A 12,006-nucleotide genomic window follows, 5' to 3' on the forward strand; every position below is an offset into this window, starting at 1 on the left:
AATCAATTCACAGGAGAATAAATAAGATAAAATAAAAGGTTTGTTTTCTATTAGCTGATAATTGCCTTAAGATTATCATTGATAAAAGTCTAAAATTCCTGAGATTTATTTGTTAACCTCCAATTCATATATTGCAAAATGATTGAACAGATATCTAAATAATCACAAAGAGTTTAGGTGCATGAAATAAGTGTCGATTCTGAAAAGCCTTTAGCTATAGGTCACGGATAATAACCTTGTTTAAGGGTCGTCTTCTAACATACATAATTGCACAGTTCTTCCCCTTACTACACGTTGGGCTTTTTGTTTGCCATTTTGCTTTTCCAGAACTGTACGGTAAAGAAGTCAAGAATTTCAATAAAGGTGACGATGCTAGCTCCGAAGAACAATCCTAACGATCCCCCGATGTCACCTGAAATATAATATATTAAAGACTTGTGAACCTATTGGAGTGTTTGATCATTCGTATAATATAAGACCCTTCTCATGGTAAAAACTCAGTGCATCATCCAACCATCTCGTTGAACAAATGTCAGTTTTGCTAGGGGACATTACAAACAAATTGAGTTAACTTCACGATTGTTTGAAAGGAATATCGACATGGCGTTAATATCAACGATTATGACGACATCGTTACTTTGTCATGGACTCAAATCTTAAAGTGTAAACTGTTAGATGCGATGACGAAACAAATCTGTAGTGCATTGAAACATTGGTCGGCATGGTATTTCTGTATTTTGTATCTGCCGACAAGATATCCATGTGTTTTCAATTCAAAGATTGGTGGATCTGTCCTATTGCCTCGCTAAGCTCGTTCTCGAAATGCGTTTTGTATGATTCAGACATATTCACGGAAAATTAACTAAGACAAATATACTACAATACTGAAATACTTACAGACGAGATTAAATGATTCATATCCAGGCTGCTGTATGATACTTTCAAGTTTCATGTCCTCGAAGTAAATTGTGACTTTAGACAGGTTTTCCCTGCATGATAAAAGATACATTAACAGTATACACATCTCCCACTGTTTCAACAACATATGATGGATACGTGTTTGTACTCTATCGTTCATTCCTCCGAATTCGTGTGTTTTTGGTACATATAGTAGACCATAGCAGTGTACGAATTAAATATGGCAGTTACATTCACTTATTCTTGAAAATTAGTACATGGAATTAGACATAGTCATGCATTACATAATATCACCTGTTTGAATATTTGAATGTTTGTTGCAATGCAGCAAAGACTAGTACCAGTGTAACCTGAAAATACACGAACACTGTCTTGACGTTAAAGATCAGCCAGTTTCTTGTGAAAATGGTTATCACATTTATATCATTTTTAAGTGAAGAACCTTCTTTGTTTGATAAGCATAATGCATGTCTGGTTGCAACAGATAGTGGGTGATGAGACTACACTTCCTTCTCCTGTTTCAGAAGTTATCTAATATTTAAATGAGACATTGGGGTAGCATATTCAGAGCCAGATTATAAGATCGTTGTTGCCAAAGCCTTGCCATGACAGTACCACATTCTAGGCAAACTCTTAACTAGGATAAATAACTAGTATGGGCGACGCATGATGGACATGACCGTGAAAGGCGTCACTACAAGAAGGCAATGTAGTAGACGTGAGGTCGTCAAGGGTGACTTATTCTTTTTCTTAGTCTATCAAAAATACTACTTACTTTTACCCAAACACTAAGCTGTGTCTGCAATATTATCTGTTGGATGTGTACGTGTGAAAACGGTCGAACATATATCTTATATAAGCTAACATTTCCCAAGTCTGATGTTACAAAGCCAGCAATATATATAAACAATGCAATACTACAGAACGGTCGTTAACTTACTCTATATACTTTTTACAAATACTCTTCATGTCTTCATTCGGTAACACTTCTATTGATGTATTTTCTCTTAAATCTCGTATTTCCTTGTACATAATGGGGAACATCTCGTTAAAAAGAGGTAGCCAGTATCCGTAGAACAGAAAACCAATCAGATAATCCATGGTCAAATTACCATGGGCAACATTGCCGTCCATCGTGCCATTCATGTGATCCCACGGCAAAGCATGAAGATTCATATTTTTCGCAAGCAGCTCGGAATAGATTTGATTATAATAATCCGATCCAATATCGTCATTATCACGGTCAAGGTAATTCATGAAAAGATAACTTAGTGACTTAAAAGTTTCTTCCAAAACTAAATAAGAAAATGCATCAACATTAAATTCATATGATGGTAAATACTCAGAAATATTTTGTACGCTATAGTCATTGGAAAAAATCTTTTGCTGGACTTGTAGATATATGACCTCACTAGGATAGCCGGGATCGTCAAGTGGTGAACGACTTCTGCCAAAAAAAATCAAACAGTATATACAACACAATCAGTCAATAACTTAGAAGATACAATACAATGTAACAATCTTGAAATATTGAAATATCACATAATCTATCTTTTTTCTATCTAAAATATCTCGACTTTCTAAACGAATGCGCTTTTCAAGATATTTTATACTCTCAGCTACTCTGTATTTCTGGTTTACTTATGGCATTTTCATTTTTGAAGAAAAGCTTTGGGGCAAATAATAAACATGATGGAAAATAAACATGATTATGAGTTTAACCCCTTGAAGAAAAGGCGTTTTACTATGAAACCAAATGATGTATATGAAGCAAATGGTGCATAAAATTAGTGTGTAATTTAACAGAAGAAAGGGAAACTACTACAAAACCAGAGTGACTATATAGTTTCAATTAGATGGTATGATTTTGACGTCTCACACAACTTTTAGTGAAGAATTACAAAAACAAATGTACAAACACTGATAGCGTACACACTCATAAAATGTTATATTTTATCTCATTGTGAACACAAATAAAGAGTTTTGCGTTTGAATCTCCATTGTCGCATCCGACAGTGCTGTTGATTTGCGTTCACAGTGAGACAAGGTTTATCATATTATGTGTGTACCCTATCGATATCTGTATTTTTGTTTGTGTAATTTATAACTAAAATGTTGTGTGAGACATCAAAAGCACCATGCCGCCTGATTGAAACTCTATAGTCACTCTGTTATTGCAGTAACCATCTCGCCCCTTTATGCTTTTCATACTAACAAGAGAAAATATCCAATGGCATCACTACAAGGCCAACGCTTTTCGCTGTACATGGTCGATGCATACTTTGTGGATGGATAGTCACAATATGATAACTTAACGTTGTAGTTGATTTGTTGGCAAGGTTCTTTACAGTTGCTGCATGCATTCGGCTGTACTGCAAGACTATCTGTAAATAGAATTTTAAAAAGAAAAATGTTGTACTAATCGGATTTCAGAAAAATAATATACAGTCGACTTTGAGGTTACCAAGTAATTAAGCGACACAATTGTTTTTCTTAATCATTCCTCCAAAATATATTGCTGAATGGCAAAACAATACACCTTCCACATAAAATGAATTTCTTACTTGTGCTCAAATACGGCTTACATTGAAACATAACAGTTAGAATTCAGAGGGTAGACAAACTTTCAATCTGAATCTTAGAATGGGCTAATAGTCTTGAGTTGGGTGGTATACAAGGTCAAAGAAAGACATCTAAAGCACCGACGGCTGTGATCCATTCAATCTCCTTTGACACACTGGTAAACCTTTAATATCGCTGTCGTAATGATATTTTTACAGGAACACACGAAATTCAACACAAACGTATACTATATACAAAACATGATGGCTTACCCATAGCATCAAAGTAGCAGTACTTTAGCTCATTTGGAGTACAGAATCTCTTGTTGCCTGAAATGTTATATTAAAACCGTCATACGGAGATTGTGCAGGATGTGAATGATGATAAGGACTTGGTGGATGCTGTTTCAGTATGTTTTACAAGTAGGAGAACAACGTTGTCTTAAGAATTAGAAATCCAAAATAAATACCCATTTGTCATCTATTTGGTCACTTTAAGAATGCTTCTCAAAGGCAAATTGCCGTAGTATTAGCATTCGTCGCTAATACTATAACTGAAGTTTGAAAAACCACAAGATGTCAATTTGCGTTTGCTTATACAAATCAAAAATTCCTGTGTGGACATCTTAGTATGGGTATAGGTTCGGTTATTGTTCTGCCATACCCCAGATGTTATTGAAGTGTAGATACAATACAGAGTTTGTAATTCAAGGTTTACCTGGCATATAAAAGTATTTACATCCACACTTCTCTATCGCATAGTCAGTCTCACATTCTGTCAAACATTTAGATAAGGAATATTTGCCATCAAAATATTTCATGTTGTTTTCTATGTCCATAACGCAATCGCCATATGGAGACCCTAAGTTGGATAGCTGTCGTTTTGAAAGATAAAATGTATCATAACAGAATTGTGCAATATTGAAATATAATAATAAATTGGCTGCAACAATAATGACCATTTATAATAGTGTCAGTTATTGCAAATATTTAGCGTATACCATGTTCAATACGTGTTTATGTGAAAAAGAATGTACATTTCGCTAAGACGACTAACGATAAATTTGTTACCGCAAAAGTATATGGCCATTTATCAAACATGGCACAATAACCTTTTCATTTCATTATCTCCCACGAGGAAAGATATGGTTATGGTTAGTCCTGTCTGTCTGTCTGTCTGTCTGTCTGTCTGTCTGTCTGTCTGCCTGTCTGTCTGTATGGCCGTTCTGGTCGTCTGTGTTTCTGTCTGCGTATCTCTGGAATGTTATCTAGACATCTACTGCAGCGACATCTTTCTTATCGTAATCGCAACAACTGGTTAGTTTTTGATGAACACCTCAGGCATATCAATGAGTCATTTGCATAAATGTTTATTTTTGTCTTGGATTGAGATTTGCATATCTCATGGTAATTGCATGTTTATCAATATTGTTGATGTAGCTTTTTTATTTTAATGAGTCATCACTGACACAAGAATGATTACATTGAATTATTTTACATTTCAATAATAACACATGTAAGCAAGGGCAATATCACAATTTATGTGTTAAATATTGTATTAAAGGTTATTGAATTTTCTCACCAAAGTTTTAGTCAAACCTATAGTAGTTTCCGTCCCTGGTGAAATAGACACACCTTGACCGGCTATATCCGGTACCTCATCCTGCCCGTGTACCATCATACGGAAACCGACAACATTTCTTGGTCCAATATACTCTCTCTCATTGATAAATAACAGTAATTGTAGCCCGTAACGTCGTCCTATGAAGTATAATATTTCAATGACACAAAATTCATTGTTCACACAAGTGCATTTAAACACACACATGCACACACACACACGCACACACACACACACACATACACACACACACACACACACATACATACATACATACATACATACATACATACATACATACATACATACATACATACATACATACATACAAACACACATACACACACACACACATACATACATACATACATACATACACACACACATACACACATAACTCGCGCGCGCGCAACCATATAACGTAAAAACGTTATACGTTGTAAACATTAGTGCCAACAACTTGGATAGCTTGTGCATAGCATATACAAAAACAATATTTACACAATGCATAATGACAGTTGAAAATTCACAGGCATTTGCAAAAATCGTTATTTATATTTTACTGGGATTTTTTCAGGGTGTATTTCAAACTCATGCCGTTTATCTATTGTGTATATCTGACTTTCGCACCTATTCGACATTAGATAATAACATTATTTACAAGTCACCTACCAGCATTGCGAACTTTAAGAACTTCTACCACTGTTTCCGCATTGAAGGTATAACAAATACCATAGTTTGTAACAGTCTGGGTAAAGTTTTCAGGACCACATGGTATACCACTGAACGAACATCTTTATGAAAAGAAAGTATATATGTTTGGAGTTTGAGGCAACTCTCCATTAGTCGTATTGGTAGATGTTTACACTGACCGAATAAGGTTTTAAAATTGGGCAAATAGCTCATGAGTTTGTTCTAGGATTAGGTATGCACTTATTAATGCAAACTTGATAAACTCTGATAAGACAGTGATGACGGTAGGAAATAGGAAAAGACAGTCAGAAGAAACGATAGTTAATATGATGGTAATATTTAAAACTTTATTTGAAATGTAGAAAAAAATAAGAAAACTATATTAAAAATCCGGAAAACCGTAAAAAAAATGTTTATTCCTCCTGACTTTATGGTCTACTATTATGTATCAAATTCAATACATTCAGATAAAAAAGTGCTCTATCAAGAGCTAGTCTGTAAGGTACGCCGTGACGGGCCGCCCTCACACATCGGTCAACACCTTTTATAGATAAGAGTACGCCGGTGAGAGCGGACTGACATGACGTATCTTACAGTACACAAACATGCTGTCTAGAGTGGTTTAATAATATTTAACAATTTAAACTCAATTGTCAAAGTTCCTTAGTTTAGAAATAGTTTCTACGAGTATTGTAGACATAAGTCATTTTGAAATTGACTGATATTAAAGTTATGAATCAATTTATAAATTGAGAATTATTATACTAATATCATTATTAAACTATCAGTGGTACCAACCTTTTAATCATTTCATCCACGGGATGACCGCTTGCTTTCAAAAAATCTAACATTGAACTTCCGAAATCATCATATGCTGTAGGTAACTTTTCAAAGTCGTCGGTAAAGGACTCGCCATCAATTGCAAATATCGCATTGATGTAAGGAGTGTAATGTTCTACCGCTAAATGTGCTCCGAAGTATGACACAAGACTTTGATACCTACAAAAGTGTGATATAATTATGTGACAATAAGGATGCTGCCGGGAGATAATGTACGCATTCCGAGCATCAGCCTGGAGTTGTAACTCGCGCTTGTGTACAAGTGGCTACATTTTAAACTTATTGCCTCAAAGTAAAATGTATGTGTAAAAAAACAGTGGAATGTGCCTCGTAATCGGTATATATTGACCAAATAATCCCGTGTGCTTCGACAGAATCGACTGTGCTGATAGGTCTCCTATGAGCTCTGTGAGTGTGTCACACGGTCAACGGTCATCTAACATAATGAGGGTCATTTTAACTTAATCCGACAATTTTGTTCAGCCCGGCCAGCAGAACTGAACTTCTTGTATCTATTCCTGACAAAGGTCCTTTGTGCAGGACCGAAACGTAGAAAAAAAGGGTTTTAAATTCAAACCTCATTGAGAGCAAGTTCTTGTCATTCTTTATCAAAGTCGTACCTAGTTTCTCAAGTTCTAGTCTCCCCATGAACTGTGCATTCTCTGTATTTGGACTGATCTTCGTTTATTCAACAAACTTAATTCGCAGAATAGTTTCTCAATTTAGCCTTCGCTCTCCAATAAGTAATCTTCATGTAATTCTCTGCTATTTCTTGTTAACATTTCAAGATATTGCATAATCAACCTAAAACAGTAATTGATTGCACCTCGTACACCATTTGCTAATCTGGTAACTTACCTGAATAAATTGTTATTGCAGATCGTAATGGCGGGAAAATCCGGCTTGTCGCTTGGTACTGCATATCGTATGTTAACATTTACGGGGTGAGACAAGAACGATGATACAAGTGTACCAGTCTGGTACAGAAGTCCTGACAGTGCCATCAATACAATTACCAACCATAAAAACCTGATGATAAAGTATATTTTCACATTAAATTCATCTTATCTAAATCATCTATACAGACATTTTTTTACTTCAGAAGGAATCCTCATGTTTTGATCCGGTCTATCTATCTATATATCTATTTATTTGTCTGTCTGTCTGTCTGTCTGTCTGTCTGTCTGTCTGTCTGTCTGTCTGTCTGTCTGTCTGTCTGTCTGTATGCCTGTCTCTGTATGTCTGTCTGTCTGTCTGTCTGTCTATCTATGTATGTATGTATGTATGTATGTATGTATGTATGTATGTATGTATGTATGTATGTATGTATGTATGTATGTATGTATAAGCGATGTGTCTATGAAAGTCTGTTGAACCCTATTCGTTTTTACATCACGTGTATCATGCGATTGTTAACCCTTATGAATCCTATGACATGTTATCAGCAGTATGTAATTGCTTCCATATATACAAAAATACATGCCTTGAATGTTTGTTCGACTAATGACAGTTATTGTGATCAAATCTTGGGTAAATAGCAAACTGTTGTTGGACCAAAAGTGGTAGTTTAGCAATGAGATTGAAATATTAACTGGCAGTATAAGAGATCTGGTTGTCACTCTTTTTTAAGTAATCACGATGAACGTGATGTTGATTATTAATACTAGCCTTTGAAGCAACATCAAAGCGTGTTAATTTAAAAATCACAAGCATTGATTTTTGCTTTTCATGTACTAGGATTTAGGAACCAATTTAAAGTGGAATAGACGTTCTGCAAGCAGACATCGTCTATTACTATCTGATGATCCATCTATTGGTAGGAAACAAAACGGTCATTATGTCCACCACAGAAAAAAGAGCAATCCGTCAGTTATAAAATGTATTAATCTAAAATAAAAAGTTACGCAGTTTTAGTTAACGTACCTTCTAAAGCCGACCGTGTTCTTCTCGCCGATAAACCTTACACCCGTAATGCCAGCTGTCTGAGTGAATGCCAACATAATTTCCTTCCAGGACAAATTCTTGTTTTCAGCACTTTCATCGTTTTGTGACTCGTAGTTAGCTTTCTGATCTGTTCTCTCATTCAGTGATCCGTTTTCAAATCCAGAGTATTCGGGTGGAATAAATGGACCCACTCTCGTCTTAAAATCGCAGGTACTCATTCTGAAGACAGTCGTTCAATTTGTATCGGTCCCAAACCTGTTGACATTGACATAGATGTAATAAGACTTGGTTAACCCTTTGCCCAATATATAAGAACACACAACTGAGAGCGTACATGTAGAGTCGTTATACCTATTGGATCATCAATTCATATAGGTGATCACATGAAACGGAAAATAGATAAAGCTAGAATGAATTTAAAGGAGTCAACATTTGAGAATAATGAAACCGGCGATCGCAACGGTGCAACCGATGAGCTTATACATTAGGTAATTTCAATAATTCTTTAAAATTAGTAATTAATCAACTTGTCATGACGTCACGGACAAAGACAATTTCCTGTCATGTTGTAAACTTTCACTTAGTCTGCATAATGCGCTTCTTTGTACTGACGATTAGAAGAAGTTCATACAATAATAAATGTGTCATTTAATGGAGAAACACACTGATTTGTATATATATAGATAGCAAGTTCATTTGTAATCATTGTCATGAACATAACTACCTTAGTCAAATAATGTGATCAAATGTTTGCCAACAGCCTAGGGCCAACAATAGAATTAATGTCTTTTTGAATTTAAATCACTGTTATTTATTGTGCATGAATGATGAATGTCATCATTATCAAAATATATGTCACATTGAAATCTGAAAAGTAATTAGTAATTCAATTGAAATTAGGTCGTGTTGCCATTGTCACGTGCACAACTGTGATTTCCGAAAGCCCTTCATTTCTGTGATTGAGGCCGTCTTTTGTTACATTTTCTGATGTGGTGTGAAAAAAGATTTATTAATTTTATTTTATTCATCACATCAGAATAACTCAACCATACTAAAAAAAATACACGTTATCTCTAAAACTACAGTTTGTTGTACTTGTGTTGTAAGAATATTTGTTTCAATGACGTCACAATATATCAACCATACTAAGGAAATACAATCTCTCTCAAAAAACAACATTTTGACGTACATGCGAGGTAAGAATATTTGTTTACATGACAGTTTCTCCATGGATGAACAGAAAAATGGCTAAAAATGTCCGATCATTCTTCATACTTAAAGGGACATGAGCTAATTCTGAAAGTCTTTTTTTGTTATTTATGTTTCATATGTGAATGATAAATTGTTCTAATTATAATTTACTGACAAAGTGACTACGATATCTATCATCGAGTACAAAGTATATGTATGAAGTGATCGGAATAGAAATGAGCTAACTGTGTTTCAGTATGTTATTATGAGAATAACAATTTTGAAGAAAGAAATATGATAGGAAGGGCTCTTAAATTGTCAATGCAATATACTTAGTTTTGTGGGACAACATCGAAACAAAAATAGCAGTGAATTTGTCGAATAAAATGCATTAATTCTGAGATACACCATTACAAATTGATGGATTGATGGATGGATGACTGTGTCACGGATCAATATTTGATTATCTTTTCATTTCAGCAATTTCGATCTCTTGTCTAAAAAATATATTAGATTCATTTCTACAATTTTGCTACTGAGTACAGGAGTAATTTTGTATGTAGTGCACAGTTTGCTGAACATTCACTACAACATTTGACGTAAAGAAGAGAGTAGCGACACTGCACTGGTGTGAGTCAACAAAGGTGAATATAATTGCCTTTTCTAATTGGCATGTCTTATTTTACTTTTTTCGCAAACTGCTTGAACAGAAAACGACATGAAACACATTATAAGACATTATTTTATACTTCCTTTAGTGATTGGCTTAGACTATGTCAGATGGTATAGAATAGTTATATAATAACACATGATAGAAAGGGCAATATCACGATTTAATGCCCACCAAAGGGGGTGGTGGTCATGCCTTCGGCTCTGACATCATCAGTATTAAAGTCATGACCACTAGTCCGATGGTAGGCAATATATCGTGATATTGCCCGTGCCTACCATATATTATTATTTTTATCTTACACCGTACAAAAACTGTGTCAAAGTCGGGTTGTCAAAAATGAGCCGTGTTACCACTGAAAATAATGGATGCAATCAAATTTAGAGTTGAAACAGGTTTTGAAAGACTGATAAGCTTAACCGGGCGCTTACAACACTAGCCTTATGATTTCCATTGTTTGTTTATGGTTTGTAGTACTTGCCAGGCAACATCACTTTTTAGAATGTCACGTGTTCCCGTTATAGCCAATTACAACGTCTATGGCATCAGGTGTAATAATAGTGACCTCAATTTGGCAAAGGCAATATTCTTTTTCTATTTTCCCAAGAGCAATATTACAGCAGCACAGTGAGTACTACCGATGAATTGACTCTGGAAAGAATATTTTCCTGGGAATGTGATGTATAAGGCACTTGTTTCCTGGCTTTATTTGACCGACTAGTAGAAATCATATTACCCTTCTTTCAGCCTCTGGAAATAGCTTCTGCATTACCTTCGGGGTAATAGACGTCTAACTAGTACCCTCATGACCAGGCAATAAGTGTATTATATATTTATATACTCCTGAATTTGACAGTGTGTTTACAATCTATATGACCTTAATTGCTTTCATCTGACATTGATATGTCAATATTTCGACAGATTATTCACAACCATGGCACGATTTATATATTACGTTATTTTTCAAGGGGTTAAATTTTCCTTTAACAATATTAGCAAATTGTAATACCAAAACTTTTTCTTAGTAACATTTTTGAGCATTTTAATTCTTGTAAATTCTTCGTATGGATGAATGACGACGATTCTTGGACACCCAGACAATTGATCCAAAAAATTAAAACTCACCTTTACGAGTTCTTTAAATATTCGTTATCTGACCAATAATCATTAAGTATAACTACGTTGGTGTATTTCGGTCAGCCCGATCCCCCAGAGACAGCATCTGTGGAAAACACAGTGTAGCTACGTTTTACATCAAATAATTGCATAAAGTGTGTAATAAACATGTATTACCTACATTCAGTCAAGTGGTGACTTGTACCATTTAGTATAGTCGGACCATTTCCAAATAATGCAATAGCTTTGTCTGCTGTTTACCATAGAATGAACAAAACATTATATGTAAATATAATTTTTACCCCCAACAATGTTTTTTGTTCTTACCACGCAAACGCTATGTTTACTTTGTCACAATTTAAAACCTTACCGTATTATAACATGAACATTGTTTAAATAGGAATATTAACACAGTGCTACAAAATTATTTTTAAATGAACATGTTAAGTCTT

General features: G+C 34.8%; 3 protein-coding genes and 1 non-coding gene across 4 annotated transcripts; all 4 read right to left on the reverse strand.

Annotated features, from left to right (window-relative positions):
- Positions 1 to 13: 13 nt before the first annotated feature.
- LOC144437117 (acid-sensing ion channel 1A-like) lies at positions 14 to 1,967 on the reverse strand. The gene is made up of 3 exons (XM_078125974.1): positions 1,859 to 1,967; positions 898 to 989; positions 14 to 412 (listed from the first exon to the last, which is right to left on the reverse strand). The coding sequence occupies exons 1-3, from the start codon at positions 1,960 to 1,962 to the stop codon at positions 288 to 290; spliced, it is 321 nt and encodes a 106-aa protein (XP_077982100.1). The 5' UTR covers positions 1,963 to 1,967; the 3' UTR covers positions 14 to 287.
- Positions 1,968 to 2,186: 219 nt separating this feature from the next.
- On the reverse strand, positions 2,187 to 5,157 carry LOC144437477 (acid-sensing ion channel 1B-like). Its single transcript, XM_078126420.1, has 6 exons — positions 5,062 to 5,157; positions 4,198 to 4,354; positions 3,753 to 3,809; positions 3,134 to 3,302; positions 2,278 to 2,365; positions 2,187 to 2,213 (listed from the first exon to the last, which is right to left on the reverse strand). The coding sequence occupies exons 1-6, from the start codon at positions 5,155 to 5,157 to the stop codon at positions 2,187 to 2,189; spliced, it is 594 nt and encodes a 197-aa protein (XP_077982546.1).
- A 1,873-nt stretch (positions 5,158 to 7,030) lies between these two features.
- On the reverse strand, positions 7,031 to 11,662 carry LOC144437478 (uncharacterized). Its single transcript, XM_078126421.1, has 4 exons — positions 11,564 to 11,662; positions 8,557 to 8,832; positions 7,575 to 7,662; positions 7,031 to 7,039 (listed from the first exon to the last, which is right to left on the reverse strand). The coding sequence occupies exons 2-4, from the start codon at positions 8,793 to 8,795 to the stop codon at positions 7,031 to 7,033; spliced, it is 336 nt and encodes a 111-aa protein (XP_077982547.1). The 5' UTR covers positions 8,796 to 8,832; positions 11,564 to 11,662.
- On the reverse strand, positions 8,274 to 8,397 carry LOC144438358 (small nucleolar RNA snoR83). Its single transcript, XR_013481055.1, has one exon. It is a non-coding gene; the product is annotated as a small nucleolar RNA snoR83 (small nucleolar RNA).
- Positions 11,663 to 12,006: the final 344 nt, after the last annotated feature.

The sequence above is a fragment of the Glandiceps talaboti genome, chromosome 7 (assembly GCF_964340395.1).
Source record: "Glandiceps talaboti chromosome 7, keGlaTala1.1, whole genome shotgun sequence".
In the NCBI taxonomy this organism is placed as follows: Eukaryota; Metazoa; Hemichordata; class Enteropneusta; family Spengelidae; genus Glandiceps; species Glandiceps talaboti.